The sequence below is a fragment of the Crocuta crocuta genome, unplaced genomic scaffold (genome assembly GCF_008692635.1).
Source record: "Crocuta crocuta isolate KB4526 unplaced genomic scaffold, BGI_CrCroc_1.0 scaffold13, whole genome shotgun sequence".
Taxonomy (NCBI): Eukaryota; Metazoa; Chordata; class Mammalia; order Carnivora; family Hyaenidae; genus Crocuta; species Crocuta crocuta.
In genome coordinates, this window is record NW_027530007.1 from 694,123 (window position 1) to 711,725 (window position 17,603).

Genomic DNA, 17,603 nt, shown 5'->3' on the forward strand with positions numbered 1-17,603 from the left:
AACACACCTATATCGTAGGCCAACAACATTTTCTGCCACGAAAAGTCATTTCCTTTAGATTAAACAAACCATTATTATTTTGTTAAACACTGAATAACGGTAACATTCTCATTAAAACTTGACACGCAAAATCTCTATTCCTAGACGCAGAGGAAAACGACAAAGGATCTACCTTGGGAAGACAGCGCGGTTACTACCTCTGTAGAAACAAGGCTCTGGTTTGTATTCTGCTTTTCTACGTTTTCTCATATATGTATATTTAACAACCAAACAATACCTGTGTAAGGAGGGAAAAAATGGAGTTCTAAGAAAAAAAAAGTCTGCGGCCATGCTTATTAGTTGTACCTGGCTGTATCTTTCAAAACTGCTCAAGAGTTTTGCTTGAAGTTCTCTCATTTAATGTTACAACTGCTCACTAGGTGGGGAGCAGCCCCGCCTGCAGCTCAGGCCCGGGACACGGGACGTGCTAAGGCCGCCACCTGCTGGCCGAGTGGAGAGCGGCGCCGGCAACAGGCAGGAGGCAAAGGTCCTTGGAGGTTTGGGCCCCAGAAACCCTGCTGGCTGGGGAGCAGCAGGCGCTGTGGTTCCAGGGCCCTTTCCAGAAGACAGGCATAGACCGGAAGTCAGACTCACCTCCCCCACAGCATTCACAACAGGCAAGTGTCGCAGGCCCATGGTTCTGAACAGGTTGAAAACTTGGGAGACGTGGGTGTTAGGTGAAACGGTGAAGGGCGAAGGGTTCATGTACGGGGTGACATCCTGCAGAGGAGAAGACACAGGTGACCAGCGGCCACCTCCGCCCTAACCAGGACAAGGCGCAGACAGTGCAGGCTAGCAGCGGTCTGCTGGGCCAGGGAGGGGCTGCTGGCCTCTCTTCTGGGGGCCCCCTCCCCAAGGGGACAGTCCCGCTCACCACGATCATGCGCGGGTTGAGCAGCGTCAGGTCCAGGTCGTGGATGTCCGGGTAGCGCGGGTAATCCTCAGCCATCTCGGCATACGAAAGGCGAGGCTGGCTGGCGCTCTGCAAAACCCCAACCAAGACGCTGTCCTTGCTCGGCCACAGCGAGTGTCAGGGCCACGTCTAGGCCCCTCCCCCTTGAACTCCATGGCCCCCCCAGCCAGGCCCCACCCGGCGCGAGGAGGCACAGGACAGGGTGCCCTGCGGAGAGACGCCGCGGTCTACGGCCAGCTCCCAGCCAGCCCGCCACCCTCGGGTGTCTCCCCATCTCTCTGAAGCTGCTTCTCCATCTGCAAGATGGATGTGGCTTCTGAGAACAAACTGAGGACTGATGGGTGTGGGGGGGGGCAGCGCATGGAGGAGGGCACTTGTGGGGATGAGCACTGGGTGTTATATGGAAACCAACTTGACAATAAACTATTTATAAAAAAAAAAAAAATCTGGGTGCAGCTTCTTCTGGAGTTTAAGTGAGAGAAGAGCTAACCCACAGCTGTCGTGGTTGACCCGGATCCCTCAAAAGATCTGCCTGAGTCCTGACTCCTGCTACCTGGGACCGCGGCCATGTTGGAAATAGGGTCTTTGAAGATGTGAGCAAGTTAAGATGAGGTCACACTGGATTAGGGTGGGCCCTAAATCCAATGACAGCTGTCCTTCTAAAAAGAGGAGAGGACGTGGAGGGAAAAGACCACGTGACAGCAGAGGCAGAGACTCAAGTCACATATCCACAGCCACGCTGTGCCAAGGATGGCCAGCAGCCAGCACAAACTAGGAAGGCAAGGAACACCCCTCCCCCGGAGCCTGTTGAGAGAGCAAGGCCCCGTTGACGCATGGACTTGGCGCTCTGGCCTTGAGAATTATGAAAAGAAAGGATTTCTGTGGTTTGCGGCCACTCAGCCCCAGGGCACTGACACGGCCACTTTGTTACCATCCCCGCATTCTGAGTGTTCTGGATTTCCCCTCCGCTCTCCCTGGGCACGGGGGCCACCACTGCTGGCTCCCAGGCTCGGCACAGTGGCCGCAAGTGCAGGTCACTGCTCTGTCCTGATCTCTCTCCCTGTGACTCCACTGCATCCTCTGCCCACTGCCTGGCCGGCAGCACCGGCTTCCGAGTGCTTCAGCAGGTTTCTGCTTGGTAACCCTGCCCACCTCACCCCTCCTGTGCTCCTCACGCCGCCTCCAGCCTCGTCCAGCCAGGCTGTCCTCACCACAGACCGCTCTCCCCGGAGCCCCTGTGCCCTGCCCCACGCTGGCTGCTCTGCCGCAGGCCAACAGGACGCCGGGTGACCTCAGGCTGGCCTCCGTGGGCAAGAGCCAAACCAGGAAATTCAGCTTGGAAACTAGGCGTCTGGACAACCTTCAGGGTCTTCAGGTCACTGCAGGGACCACTTTGAACAAGACGCCCCCTCCCCCTCTGCTTATCTCCGTAAACATCAAAGGAAAGGAAGAAAGAAGATTAACGGGAAGAACAGTAGTTTTTTGGTAACACACGTACAAAAGTTCACTCATATCAGAAACAAAACCATAGAAAGCATGTTAAAAGTCTGCAGGCCGGAAGGACCCTTGACAGCCAGCGCACAGACTAAGGGGAAGGTGGCTGGGAGAGCTCCCCCGCCGCTCAGCATCACCTGAGAGACCTGGACCACAGCAGAGGGAGCCACGGAGCTGCACACAACCTGACAGCAGCCTGCAGGCACCCGGCGTCCCCAGGCGGGGAACAGAGACCGTCCTTCTGCCACCCCGTGCCTTCGAGGACCCCAGCGCAGACCCGAGAGACTCACTGACTGACTTTCAGAGTAGCACACTCCTCGGACGAGCAGGGTGACAAGCTGGGAGCGCAGGATCAGGCCGTGCAAGGTCAGAGGGCGGAAGCGCTCCTCCATGGTCCAGTCTTCGCTCGGGGACTGGTCAGGGTATAGGTTGGGGTAGGGAGTGTATCTGTTACATAGAAACCAGACGCTGCCTAGCACACCCTCAGCAGGACTGCTGCTTGCTTCTCCCCCACGGCCCCAACCAGCTCCCCAAGTCGCCAGGAAGCCGGGGAGCTGTCTCACAGCAGAGCGCCGGCCCCTGCGGGACCCCCCACCCCCACCCCGTGGGTGGGAGCCCGCGCGCTCACCTTCGCTCCAGCATCTGCTGCAGGAGGTCCTCTTTCTCGGCCGGCTCCTCGGGGACGTGCTCGTCACACACGTTGCGCAGCTCACTGGACGGGTACGACTTCATGGACTGGCTCCGCCGGCGCTGTTCGCCCGCCCGGGTGAGGATGCTGGACTTCTGTGCAGGAGGGGTGGGAGGGGGGCAAAGGTTGCTTCCGGGGAGGCCACGGACTGTTGGGCACGGACACACCAGTGTGGCATCTACGGAGCTTGAGGACTTGGGTGTCAAAAGCATAAACCGACATAGAAACTGCCAAGAAATCTTCACAGAGGCTCAGGGGGCTTGGGATTGAAAGGAATTTGAGCCTCAGGGCCTGGAGATCCTGCGGTTTCTGGTGGCCCAACTTCCCTACTCCTTTGACTTGGGAACAAGACCTCAACTCTCCAAGGGGGAGCCCCTCCCTTACGTCATGTCATGGGGGGGGACCATCAGTGTACATGCCCCCAGCCCCCAGAGCCAAGGGATGAGCACAAGGCCTGCATGAGGCAACGGGACCCTCATCCTGCCTGGATTTCAAATCGGGAGCTGAGTGGCGCCCCCTCCAGGGTGTCTGCCGGCCGCCCGCACCCCCGGCGTGCCGCTCCTGACTCCCCAGCTCTCCGTCCGTCCTGCAGCCTCCAGCTCGCTTCTTTTTCTGTCTTAAGTAGGCCAAAGTGCATCTCTGCCTCCGACAACTCCAGAAAGCTCCCCACTACCTCTTACACCATAAATCAGGCCAATTAAAACAAAAAATCCGTCCGCACGCTTGCTGGAGTGAGAATGGACACGCGTCCCGACGGCCTAAGAAGTCCACGTCTGCTATCCTGTCTACACTCACTGCCGCACGTAAGGAAGAGGCTGACTTTCCCAGGGAGCCAACCAGGGCACCCCATCTACAGGGTGGGGCGGGCACAGGATGAACGGACGCGTCAAAAAACAGCCTGCTTCTCGCTCACCACTCCCCCACCCCCACCCCGGGCTGTCGTACTTTGAATTTGATGTTGTTACTGATGAGCTGGTTGCCCTTCATGAACTCCTTCTCGTTGCCCCGGTTCTCCGTGACCACCGGGAAGGCGTGGTGGACTGTGGTGCGCAGGATGCTAACCAGAGACTGGATGCGGGTGTGCGGGTAGACGTAGGTCAGGTTGGGCTCCATGATGTCACTGGCTCTCAGTCTGGAGTGGGGAGGAAAGCCGTCCAGACTCACCAGAGAGCCCGCAGCCCTCAGGAGCGAGCCGTCTCCTGCACTCCTGGACCATGGGCTCCCCCGTTCTGAACCACCTCTAGCAGTTCCTCTGTACTTCTGTCCCTTTGCAAATACCCTTCCTTATGCCTGGAATCCCCTTCCTCACTCTGCCAGACCAGTGGGCCTTTCCTGATCCCTCAGCTCAATACAAAATGTCCCCTTTACACAAACCGCATCCACTTGTNTGCCTGTATTACCATTGAACTGTTAATCGTACTACCGGAACTTTAAAAAAAAGCGTGGGCTGTCCCTGTAGACCGGAGGGCAACTATAGGTTACAGGTCAAACCTCTCGTGCCCATTTACTCTCCTCTGTGGCCGCCTCTGCACTGCAGTGGCCGAGCTGAATAGTTGTAACAGAACCCAAGGCCTGCCAGGCCGAAAATACTTACTCTCTGCCCCTTTACAGAAATCTGCTGATCTCTCTGTGGGACTCTCAGGGCCTGGTGGGAGACCCTGACATAGGCGGCCCAAGCCGTTTGTGGGCCGATGGAGAATCTGGGGATTGAGCCCAGAATAATCACTGCTGGTAGCATGACACCATGAGGCACGTGGGAAGCAGGCTAGGTCTCACCCAACGAGGGCTCGGCAGACCCTTAAACGTTCAGTCATAACGTGGACCTCATCAAGAGGCCACCCTTCGCGTTTCACCGGATGCCACGGGACCCTGCTCACCTCTGTCCCCACCAGGCCCCTTTGCCCCCCACCCTCAGCTCCCCGCCACACCCACGTGCTTCCTGCAGTCCAACCGCAGGACCTTAATTACCACCTCCCACCCTGATACAAACATTCCTCCAGGCCCCTCTGAAACTAGGACACAAATACAAGGCGTGGCCTCACTTGTCCATTTCCACCTCCGTCTCCCACTCCAGAAGTGGTACGCCTCGTAGGCCCACGTGGATGTCATAAATGCCCTTATTGAAAAAGTCCCCCGTCCATTTGGCCACCTGAAACACGAAACGAAGACTTGAAAAGATGCTGCTGTGGGGGTGGGGGACCTTGGCTGCGCCCGACGGAGGCCTGGAAGGGGAGCACTCACCATCAGAGTGATCATAATGGGGAGCCCGTAAGTGATCTCGTTGGTAGACTCAATCAGGATGACCGTGAGACTGATGGTCATGCGGACGACCCCACCCAGGAAGGCTGCGGCGCCGATCAGGGCGAAGGTCCCCGAATAGACATGGCCCAAGCCGATGTAGCTGGGGACAAAGGAAACCGAGACCCTGGCTGAGGATCCCAAGGTTTCCACACTTGTGCACCTGGACACACGGGCGCACTCACGTGCACACGCGCACACACACATGGTACCTTTTGAGGACATTGGCAACTAAACGCCCGAAAGCAGCTCCACACAGCAGGGCAGGCACAAACAGGCCGCTTGGAACAGAAATGCCATAGGTCCAACATGCGAGCAGGAAATAGAGAGCGAAGAACAAGGCCAGGGTGACGGGGCTGAAAGTACCTGCAAGGCAAGGGCCGCCCTGAGTCCCACCGCCGGGGGCCACCAAGGCCCACCGGGCTGCCCTGGCTCCCTCCAGGTCCTTCCGTACCCCACTGGTCCACCTCCGACGCCGGAGGCAGAAACTCTGGCCTGCTCTGGGTGGGTATTACAAAGGAAAAGTCCTATCTCTGCTCAGAATTGAGGACAAGCTTGGCTGTGTCCGTAGGCCAGAAGAAGGGGCAGAGAAACAGTAACTTGCTCCCTGCAGAAAAGACGAATTGCCCAAGAACGGGCAGGCTCACGGGTCCTCACCATCCTGGTGGAAAAGCTGAAGGATGGCAGACTCCTGGGGATTGAAGAAGAGCGTGGCCATGTCATTGTAGGTCTCGTTCGGACAGAAAAAGGTCTTGATACTCGAATTGACATCTTCTGATGTGACCTGAGACACAGGAATCAAAAAGCAGGCAGGAGGTCAGTGAAGGGTCAATACGCCTGACCAGGGTGTTCAGAGTCTTCAAGTGGGATGTCTCTGCTAAGGTCGAGAAAGTCTGGCTCGCAAGCTTTACCCAGAAATTAAACCTGTAGCAAAAAACAGATCTCTAGCCGCGAGCAGCCAAGCGTGGTACGGTCTTCCTTGTGTCTCGGGGAAGATGAAAGGCCCAGGATGAGGGCTCCCGAGTTACTACAATTAAATTCGCCATGGATCTGCCTCTGCTTCTGCTCCCAGGCCTAATTTAGTAGGGGACACTGCGGGAAGCCTGGCCCGAGAGCCCCGTGGGCTGTGGGAAGGGCGGGCAGGTGACAGATAAGTTGCTGGGAGGTGACAGGTGATGGCAGAGGACAGGCCAGGTTCCTGCCTGACCCGAAGCCCCCACTCTGGCTCCAAATGGAAAACGCCGCTGCCCCGCATTTTCTGCAGGAGAAACGCCGCTTCCACACGAGGCCTGGAGGTAGATGCCGTGCTCCTGGCGGCCTCTCCCTCCCCGGCCCGCCTGGCTGAACAAAACCCCAACCGGGAAAAGAGGTGACCTCTCCACGATTCAGACCTCTTGCCCAATTCTGTGTGGGAAGAGGGCATCGTGGCACCGGCCTGAGTCACCAGAGGACAGGGCATTCGGGGCAGGACAGTCCTGGTGTTCTAGCCGATGGGGCACAACTGTACAGGTGGGCACCTAACGCTGTGCGGGCGGATACACTCTTCCTACAAAGTTTGTTACAAGGAATGGATTTTGCCTGGATTCAGGTCTACTGAGAACAGTCTAGAGATGCCCTTCCATGAACACTATCACCCCAGCAGGTGATGGGTTTGCCTAGGCCTGCCGGGTGAGCCTGCCTGGGCGATACAGCTGGATGAGGGCTGCGGGAGGACGCGGGTCGGCGGCCCCTACTGGCAGAACCTGGCAGGGAGCAATGTGTGTGGATCCGGGCCGAGTTGATGGCGGAATGATCAGCAGGTACAGTGTTCGCCAAACTATGCCTGGAGGAACCCCGGTCCAGAGGGCTCCCGGGAAAGGGTCCTGCAGTCGAGCGCACCGAGATGCAGCACAGTGCTCGCTGGAGATCAGGGAACCTGCTGAAAGCAGAGCTCTGGCTCCGTGTGCAGGACTGGCCTCTAAATCCGCCCTTCTGCAGCCACTGCGGGAGAGGCGTTTCATTTTGTGAAGCTTCAGTAGCCACACCCAGGCAATGGGAATAATGCCAACCTCATGTGATATGCTACTGAGAGACCATGGTCAAGACCTCACTTTGTCTTCCCACCTGTAAAATGGGGTAACAACACTAGCCAGCATGGAGGATTAGATTAGGATTAGATGGAGTCATGCGCGTGAAGTGCTTAGTGGAATGCCTTCACCCGATAAACATTCCAAACGTTCAGAACTCTTCCTGGAATCTTAAAGGCCTTAGGAAGTCCTGTATTTTTTTTTTCNTGACTTCGGCTCAGGTCATCATCTCACGGTTCGTGGGTTTGAGCCCCGTGTCTGGCTCTGTGCTGACAGCTAGCTCAGAGCCTGGAGCCTGTCTTTGGATTCTGACCCTCCCCTGTTCACGCTGTCTCTCACTGACTCTCAAAAATAAATTAAAAAAATAAAATAAAATAAAGCAACCTGTTTAATTCTGGTTAACCTGTGAGACTGCAGAATTCTTTTCTGTCTATTCCTGAAGTGCACATATTGACATTGTTCTATGGGACACATTTGGAAAAGGCTGGTCTGGTAATGAAACCACCTCAGGACTAACTAGTGACAGTGGCTAGCAAACTTTTTCTAGAGAGCCATACAATAAATCTTTCAGACTTTGTAGGCCATATACAGCCTCTGTCGTATTTTCTTTTTTTTTAACGCTCTTTAAAAATGTACAAACCATTCTTAGCTCCGGGGCTACACAAAATCAAGCAGTTGCCAAAGGCCAGATCTGTCCCCTGGGCCATAGTTTGCTAACGCCTGATTGAACACAGGCTGTTTGTGGGTGCTCCTGGGAACACAAAAGGGACAGCCATCCAAGACAATGTCCCCAACGAGGCCTTGAGGGAGCTGAGCAGCTACTCAGGGGCAACAAGAAGGCAGGGGACTTGGCGAATGCTCCTGAGCCCCCACCCTAGAGGCCAGAACCCTGCGTCCAGCTGACCACATATGGCTCTCTAAACCCAACAGTTTGGACCAAAAAATTGCAGGGCAAAGCTCCAATGTCTCTGTCACCGACTCTTCTCTTTCAGAGAAAATCCTGGAAAATATTAAATACTCCTAAGAAGAAAAGAGGAGAAATGGAAAAAGAACATATGCTAGTAAATGACCTAAACCCAGTAAGAACCAGAAGATGCCAGAAGAGCCAGATCACTGATCCCCGAAACAGACATTCCTTTCTCCTCCTCTTGGGGTAATTCTCACAGTCACGGTGAGGCTAGTGGGCACCTTTCAGGGGTGAGGGGGCAGAAGAGTAACCTGGGGCTTGGCGAAGAAGTGACGGTCTGCTTCCTGAGCTGGTTCAACAGAAAGAGGGAGAAGGTGTCCCTCCTATGACGGCCATGAGTCTTCACAAAAGTTGAAAAGACAGAGCGTGCACATTCTGGCTTCAGTAAAAAGGCTATCACAGATTCCTCTATTGCCTAGCACTCTGACTCAAGCGTAGAGCAATGAACCCAATACATCCACTAGCCCTAAGTACAGGCATTTCTGGATTCTTCTTTTTTTTTTTTTTTGCATGTATAGGACAAAGGTAGCAGGTGCACAGGGGTTACCTGGAGCTGGAATGAGTCATTACCGATTTGACTCGACGAAGACATCTGTCGGCATTCTCCTAACACCATCGAGGCCATAAACACCACCACCGTGGTTACCAAAGACACCAAGAGGCTCTCCAAGACTCTAGGAAGCAAAGCATAGCTTTTGTTACAAGATAAAAAAACACCCCAGTCTTGGGAACTAGAAAGACACAACCCTGTCTCCCCCCAGCCTTCACGTCCCCAAAGAGCAGGCCCGGCAGCGCCTAGCCAGCCAGCACACGTGCAGAATTTGTCAGCGACTCGCTGCATCCCAGCAAGGCGCATAAACAGGGGGCAGACAGTAACGCAGCTGCTGCATCCACATCACCTCTCGGAGGAACAAACGGCCCTCCCTTTTAGGTCCCGGGCTGAGAGCCTCACTGACCCTCTGACTCTGTCGTGTGTCCGAGTGGCTGGGAGTCAGCCAGCAACTCTGACGTAAGTTAAGCTCAGACTCAGCCTTTTGGCCTGTCTGACAAATAGAGGAGATCCACAGCCCCGTCTACGTTTTCTGTCTTAGACACGAGATCAAAGCTGGCGTGGGAAGGGGGGTCAGTTCGCATGATCGCCTTCCTGGGGACGGGTGGCCCGGTCCACACGACGCCCGGGAGCCACGGCAGGCTGGGGGGAGGGGGGGCGGCGACTGCATAGGTACCTGACGAGCTTAGGTTTCGGGTGCACGTTTCGCATACGGTACTTTGCAAGCCTCTTGTTCAGGCAGTTGAATGTGGCTCCCAGGAGGCCCCCAATGACCCCCATCACGACGAAGAAACCCAAATCCATAGCTGTCCAGAGATGACATTTTTTATCAGAGTCAGAGCACTGAGAGAAGGGGCGAGGGAGAGAGAAAAACCACAGTGCCCGTGAGAATAGGAAGGGACAGAAGCGGAGAAGACAGAAGGAAGAGGCGAGGCTGCTTTCTTTCTACAAGAGCCGATGCGGTGCCGGGAGCCTGCCCAGGCCGAGCACGGCGCCCGCAAAGGAGACTCACGGGGCAGAAACGCCCCTGCAGAAGCCACACCTACCCTTCTGACCACTTCCCTCTGGCCCTTAATACTTAAGAACAGTTTTCACAGGTCAAGTAAAAAAACAAAAACAAAAACAAAAACCAACACTATGGAAGAAAAGATAAAACATACCTTAAACTCGCCAAAGTTCAGCAATCCAGGGAGCTGGAAGGAACCCCAACTTCCAAACTGGATCCCAGAACGAAAGAAGTTGAGGGTGAAGGTGGCGGACATGGAACAGAAGAGCTAGGGGCAAAGGGGACACACGAGAACACTCGATAGCGACGAGGCCTACTTTCTGCCGGACACCGCCTCGGGAAGCCTATCGTCCCGCACAGACACCTGCACAGAGACCCGCAGCTCCAGGTCTGCATACGGAGCTCTGGTAACCACCACCATGGGCACACCTCGAGTGTGAGAAGCCGTGAGGTCAGGCTGTAAGAAGTCTGCATTCGGCAGCCTACTGGAGAGCCCGTTTATTTAGAGCCTGCTATGGATTGGATCTCGTGCCCAAAGAGGAACAGCAAATACGAGAGGAGGCACACGCCAGTCTGAGGTAGGATGCTGCTAGGGTTCAAGTCCAGGCTCTGCCACTGGCTGCCTCTAGCCTCAGCCGGCCTCCCACGGTCACGCCAGACGGCTCATCCAGAGAGGATAAGGGCAGTCTGATTTGGGGGTGGGGGCATTTATATGAAAAGTACAGAAAAGCCCACAGTTTGGAGGTTATGGGGCTACAGCAAAGGACTTTCTGATACAGTCACACCCCTTCCTGGTCTCGTCCAAATGACAGGTGAACATGCCAAGTAAGAGACGTCCAGTTTAGTTTTGGGGGGAGCGGTTAGGTTTAAGAGAAGGTTTCCACTCCAAGTCCTTCTTACCACTTTCCACGTGAGCCCTTGGTTCCAGAAGGATGAGCCCTCCTCCAGACTGAACAGGGTCCCCCCGATGGGAGCCCCGAAAGCTGCAGCAACTCCGGCAGCCGCCCCCGCGGATACAAAGTCCCGCTTGTCCCTGAGGAGAGAAGTCACACAGGTGGTTCACCCAAAAAGAGAGTCCTCAGGCCGCAGAAGGCAGTTTTTTACTCCTTATTCCACCAACACGGTGCCTCATGACGCAGGAACAGTGAGGGCTCATGAAGGGCAGGTGTCTGGGGAGGCCGACTGAGCAGCAAATACGGTTTACCTAAGAGCCAAACACACTCCTGAGTCGGAGGGGCTCCCTGACGTCAGTCTGCTCAGAACACGGACAGGGTGCAGACTTCTGTCGGTCACTGCTGAGCCACGTTCTCACCAGCTCTTTCTTCCAGAAAGCCACACGTCAGTGAAATATGTTGAAGTGCTGCTTATACGCAGAGGAGCAGCAACCAGCGGCCGGCAGGAGGGCCGATACGAGAAGACGGACAACTCTGACCCTGGTTCCCTGATTCCAAAGGCCCAGCAAGGCGCGCAGGCCAGTAACACACACAGATCCCATGAGGTGAAAAAGCACCGGGAAGGGCGCCTTGTAACCCAGAGAGGAGCTGACCGAGCACTCCGCTTTGGAACATCAAACACATTCTCGACAATATGCCCGTGGGCTTTCTCGGTCGTGTTTTCAATCCTGGACTGTCTTCTTCGTTCCCCGAAATGGTTCTAGGCCTCAGGTCATGACAAAACAGAAGCCACGCATGGCCCTAGTGCTTATTCTCAGAGACCTTCAAAGCCCCCCTCCCTTCTGACAGTTGGGTTCCCCATGCAGCCTGCCTGGCCAGACACCCCATAGGGCAGCTTCAGTGACTGCCATGGGGTCTGAGCGGCAGGAAATGAAGCGGGTTTTGTTTTCATACCTGTCACTTCGGAAATAGGGGAAGTTAAATTGGATCTTCCGTAAGGAGATGCTCTGAAACTAGAGGAAAGGAAAACAAAGTCAGAGGGGGGGTCCACAGGAACCAGGCACCGGAAAGTCCCCTTGGCTCAAGCACACCCAGCCAAATGTGTTATAAGAAGTCCAGAAGAGAAATATGGGAGGAAAAAAAAAGACATTATTTTTGGGAAGAACTTCTTTTCCTGCCCCCAAATTTCTAGGATCTTGGGAAATCGCGTTTTGTACACAGTTAACAAGTCAGAGGAGGGGTGCCTGGGGGGCTTAGTCAGTTAAGTATCTGACTCTGATTCAGTTTCAGCTCAGGTCATGATTCCGGCGTCACGGGATCGAGCCCTATGACGTGCTCTGTGCTGATAGCATGGGATTCTCTCTCTCTCTGCCCTCCCCCCACTCACAGACGCACATGCGTGCGTGCACGTGTTCTCATGCTCTCTCAAAATAAATACATCTTTAAAAAAAAAGTAAAAAGGGAAACTACTGAGCAAAAGGAGGATGTGAAAGCTGCAGCAGAAGATAAAGTGAGCTCTGCTCAGCGGGGTCAGTAAGAAAGGAGAGAGACATCTTCCAACGTGTTCAGCAAAATCTCTCGCTGCCGCCCAGCCCCTGCCTGGCCTCCTTCCGCCTCTCCACTCGCTTCTGGGAGGCTGGGCGCCTGATGCGAAGGAGATGATGCAGCAGCAAGAGGCAGATCAGAAGATGGGCTCAGGACAAAAGACTCTTCTCTCCTTGGCTTGGACGACCCAGAGCCACAGCGGCTCTTCTCTCAGAGCGTGAGGGCTAACTGTCTACGAGGAAACAGAAACTTCTCCAACTGGCAGCCGGGGAATCCAGAATAACCACTGAGAAGGGGGAGCTCTAGAGTCCAGAGCCAGCGGCTCAGTTTCCTCGAATGAGAATGGGGATGACGGAGGACAGCCAAACCCTTGACGTGGCTTAAAGAAAAAGAGGCCAGTGGATGCAGAGTCTGGCCCCGAGGGCACTCAGCAAACAGCAGCTGCTACTCCAAAGGGTGTCAGCATAGACCTGGGCCTGAAACCGCCTTGGTCAAGGCTTCCAGCCTCTTGGGGTGTGGCAGCACCGAGATGCTCCATCAGGCCCCCGGGTGTGCAGGTGCTTGGCGACGGCTATGGGCGCACCGAGTGTCTGTCTCTCGAACAGAATGTCCCATCGCTGCTCTGGCGACTGGGCAGGGCCTTGTTAAAACCTGGAGGTACCAGTTACCCAATCTCCTGGGTGACAGGGCAGTTTCCACCTCAACCCAAAGTGACATCCGATTCCAAAGCCACGTTAGGTGCCCCTGATGAACTGGTTATCAAGTCAACCGCGGACGTGCCCCTGCCCAGGGCCCACTCTGAGGGACGTCGCCTCCCAGCCCATCAAGTCTTACCTGCGGGAGGCCAGCTCCCACCACTGCTCCGCTGTGGATCATGGGGCCTTCCTTCCCCACAAAGAGCCCTGGGAACAGGTGGAAAAGGGGAGACCATCAGTCAGCAGACACCCCTCTTGGTTGGGAGACCTTTGCTATGTAGACCCTTCTCTTGAGGCCATACAACAGAGGTGATTATGTGACTTTGTAAGAGAAAGCGTCAAATAAGAGAAAATACTCTTTAAATTGAGGTATCAGGAAACTATAGGCTGCGGGCTAAGACAGGTTCAATGTCTATTTCTATAGCCTGAGAACGAAGAATAGTTTTTACATTTTTTTCCTTAAAGATTTTATTTTTAAGCAATCTCTACACCCTATGTGGGGCTCAAACTCACAACCCCCAGATCAAGAGCCACACGCTCCACCGACTGAGCCAGCCAGGTGCCCCTGGTTTTTACTTTCTTACACGGATCTATTTCAAATGGTTACATAGGTTTAAGTACCTACATAATACCTCCCCTTTTGCCTCTTGGCCCATAAAGCCTAAAATATTTACCGTCTGGTTGTTTACACAAAAAGCTTGCTGACTTAGCTAAAAGCAAAGTCCAGGGACCAACTAGATAGTCCCATTACTCCAAATCTAAATGTGTTTGTCAGGCATCTCTGGTAACTAACGGTGTCTGCATTTAAAAAAATGATCCATCAACAAACAGGGCAGGGGTCTGTTTGAGGGCAGGCCCTTCACATCCAGATTGACTTAATTTACATGCACGACGCTCCCTGTCATCTTCACCTCCTGAAGACTTGGAAGGATAAAAGTCAGAAAGAGCCTCCTTACCTCCAGCCACACTGAACAGCACTCCAAAGACTTTGCAGAGCAGGGTCCGGAGACGGACAATTCCAGGCACCTTCACACCATTCAGGTAGCATTTGATTTCGGGGATTCCAGAACCTGCTGCCACTGGCTGATGGGGGAGAGCAGGACACCCATAAACTCAAAATCCACTGGTCCCATGGCTTACCGGCAACGGCCTCACCAACAAGGGCGGGCTGACCTTCATCAGCATGGGCATCACCTGGTGGGCCCCACTCTGGGTTTCTGACTCAGCGGGTCTGAGGGGAAGCGGAAACAGCTGCATTGCTAACAGGTTCCGGTGAGTCAGCATCACCTGGGGAACCTGCATCTACCAACGCAGGCTCTCCACTTCCAGGGATTCTGATCTCATTCATTTGAGTTGGGTACCTGCCATTTTTAAAGTTAGTTTAAAGTTGTTTTTTTAAAGTTCTCCAGGTGACTCTAACATGCTGCCACGGTTGAGAACCAGCCTCCTAATTGGGACTTTTTCCCTGTAATCTCACCAGAGGCTGAAACCTTTACTTTCAAAAACAACTCTTAAGTGTAGGGGGGGCCGCTTTCTGCAGGAACTTTGTTACGTCTAAGTCAGTTTCCCGGCATTTCCAGCAGTGGAGATGAAGGAATCCAAAACTTCATTAGCAAAAAAGCAACACCCACACCACCTCACCTCGATCAGAACGAGAAGGCTCGCCAGGAAGACAAAGGTCAAATTGAAACCCAAGAGCTCGAGGAGGGACAGGGCAAGGCACCCTTTCTGGCTGCATTCTTCCACCGCTACAGAACTGGGTTAAGGAACACACGCTCGCCAGTGAAGGGCGTTCCTGTCATCACCTGAAACGGTACGATGTCTCTTCCTGTTCTCCATACATATTCTAAAAAAAAAAAAAAAAACTGCCTGAGAGATCTTCTACGTTAGGGACCATTTTTAAATTCTGAAATACTGATGTGGAGAACAAAGGCAAAAGGAATGTAGAGAAACTCGAATCTCCTTAAAACTTGCAGCCCACTGACAAATCCTTGAGGCAGGCAGAGTGATCTTCTTCCAGGAGCTCAACTGACTGGCCGTTAATGCTTAGTGCTCGAGGCAAAGGGCAACCCAGGTTTGACATTTGCTAGACCTCCAGGATCCTATCAGTCTTCTTTAACTTATGAAATCCCTTTGGAAACCTCCCTTATCTCAACCCCCAACCCCAATCATCCTTCAAACAAACGGCCCACTGGATACACACCAGAAGGGTTTCACAACTAAGGTTTTACTAGACACGGTAAATAACCTTAACAGCAGCTAGCCCCTCACGGCCCTGGAAACCTTGCTTCCAAATTCCTTAAAGACTTAGCGCTATCCCTGACCCCCTCCAGGCTTAAAGGTATATAATCAGTCACGCCTCACAATCCCAGGGCAGCTCTTTCTGCCCATGGGTCCTGTCCCCGTGCTTTCCTAAAACCACCTTTTTCTGCATCGAAAACGTCCCAAGGATCTATCTTGACCATTCGCTCCTGGACCCCAACATTTCACATCAATACTTCACACGTCATAAAAAGTAACAAACACCCTTCCCCCCATAGCCCTCACTTTAACAAATCCTGAATTTGCTCCAGGTTTTTTATTTTTTTTTTAATTAAAATGTTAGATACTATTAAAAATAAAATCCTGTTTCCCTCCCACTCTCCCCTCAGAGAAACCACTAAGCTGAAACTATTGTGTGTCCTTCTGTGTATTTTCATACATAGCCGTATCGTCGTATGTGTTTCTAAGACTAAAATAACGGGACGGCATCTTACGTACTTTCTACAATTTCGTCCTTTCTCTCCTTCAACATCAAGTTTTTGAGAATTAGCCATGTTGATATACACAGCCCTGGTCCATTCATTGTAAATTCTGCATAAAATCACACCATTCGAACCCACTACGATGCTTCTATTCTCCCACTTGGTGTGATTTCACCTTTCTGCCATCACAAGGCTGTAACAAACATGTATTTTCACAGGAAAAAGAGGAAGTCAGCAGCGGCAGGAGGTGCACCGTGCTACCTATTTGGCTGGCATCTCCCTGGTTAGTGATGAGGGGAGCCCCTTTCCCCAGGTTTACTTACTGACCACTCAATTTTCCTCTTCTGAGAACTGCCTGTTTACGTCTTTGCTCATTTTTCTACTGGGCTTTTTCCTTACGGAGAAGCAGGTCTTCCTGCGTCCCAGATACGAATGACTTGCCTCTTAAATGTAGAGTGAACAACTTCTCCTAGGCCGTGGACTCGTTTTCCACTTTGTTTATGGTGTTTTGTGGTGGTTTGGGGTTTTTTTGTTTGTAAGAAAAACAAACTTGGGGCGCCTGGGTGGCTCAGTCGGTTAAGCATCTGACTTTGGCTCAGGTCATGATCTCACGGTTTGTGAGTCTGAGCCCCGCATCAGGCTCTGAGCTGACAGCTGGGAGCCTGGAGCTGCTTCGGATTCCGTCTCCCTCTCTCTTTGCCCCTCCCCTGCTTGCACTCTTGTCTCTCGAAAATAAATAAGCATTAAAAAAAACTAAAAAAAAGAAAAAAAACTTACTTTGCTGTGGTCAAGTTTATTGATCTTTTCCCTTTCACTCTGCGCCTCCTGGAGTTTCAAGACATTATTCCCTACTCTTGACATCACATGGTCTCTTCAAGTTCTGTTTTGTTTATTTACGTTTTCAATCCATCTGGAATTAATTTATTGTACAAAGTAGGAATCGATACTTTTCTAGATGGATAACCAATTTCCCAGCATCTATCTGGGATTTGTTACATTATCTATCTCTTCCTCACGGACTCACAACATTAACTCTGTCATTCACCCATTAACTCTGTCATTCACCGTACTTCTGTACACGTACAAGCCAATTTCTGTTTCTGTTATCTTCCGCTGGCCTAACTGAGAATTCCTGCCCCAATGTGGTGTGGTTTCGATGACTAGATCTTAAATCATGCAAGCCTTCACACTGAGTAGGACAAGTTCCCCTGCTTGTTCAAAACTGTCTCAACTAAATTTAGGAAGAGAATTTTCCAGTTCCTCGAAAACTCTATTGGGATTCTGAATGGAACACCCTGAATTTATAGATGAGTGGGGAGAACAGGCGTCTTTGTGGTATCTGGGTCTTACCAACTTGAATACAAGTCTCTATCAAACTCTTCCTCCTTCAAAGATCATTAAAAACTGAAGCCGAGGGGCGCCTGGCTGGCTCAGTCGGCTGAGCGTTTGATTTTGGCTCAGGTCATGATCTCACGGTTCGTGGGTTCGAGCCCCGCGTCGGGCTCTGTGCTGACAGCTGGCTCAGAGCCTGGAGACTGCTTCAGATTCTGTGTCTCCCTCTCTCTCTCTGACCCTCCCCTGCTCACGCTCTCTCTCTATCTCTCTCAGAAATAAATTAAAAAAATAAAAAAAATAAAAAAAACTGAAGCCGAATGGCTAATAAAAACTCTCCAATAGGCCACGTCTGCTATTCTTAGGTAAAAAA

At 52.8% G+C, this 17,603-nt stretch overlaps 1 protein-coding gene across 2 annotated transcripts in view; it reads right to left on the reverse strand.

Annotated features, from left to right (window-relative positions):
- CLCN6 (chloride voltage-gated channel 6) overlaps window positions 1-17,603 on the reverse strand; it is a 30,786-nt gene that overhangs the window by 2,926 nt on the left and 10,257 nt on the right. The window contains exons 6-22 of one of the 2 annotated variants that reach the window (XM_077763790.1): window positions 14,796-14,902; window positions 14,111-14,237; window positions 13,294-13,361; window positions 11,869-11,927; window positions 10,922-11,054; window positions 10,176-10,289; window positions 9,692-9,858; window positions 9,013-9,139; window positions 6,090-6,216; window positions 5,645-5,798; window positions 5,376-5,535; window positions 5,177-5,283; window positions 4,080-4,266; window positions 3,075-3,229; window positions 2,737-2,893; window positions 914-1,021; window positions 634-759 (exon numbers count right to left, since the gene is read on the reverse strand). In XM_077763790.1, the coding sequence (XP_077619916.1) occupies window positions 634-759; window positions 914-1,021; window positions 2,737-2,893; window positions 3,075-3,229; window positions 4,080-4,266; window positions 5,177-5,283; window positions 5,376-5,535; window positions 5,645-5,798; window positions 6,090-6,216; window positions 9,013-9,139; window positions 9,692-9,858; window positions 10,176-10,289; window positions 10,922-11,054; window positions 11,869-11,927; window positions 13,294-13,361; window positions 14,111-14,237; window positions 14,796-14,902 (2,183 nt within the window). Of the gene's footprint in view, window positions 1-633; window positions 760-913; window positions 1,022-2,736; window positions 2,894-3,074; window positions 3,230-4,079; window positions 4,267-5,176; window positions 5,284-5,375; window positions 5,536-5,644; window positions 5,799-6,089; window positions 6,217-9,012; window positions 9,140-9,691; window positions 9,859-10,175; window positions 10,290-10,921; window positions 11,055-11,868; window positions 11,928-13,293; window positions 13,362-14,110; window positions 14,238-14,795; window positions 14,903-17,603 lie in introns of those variants that run through there. The other variant, XR_013335071.1, reaches the window with a different exon arrangement.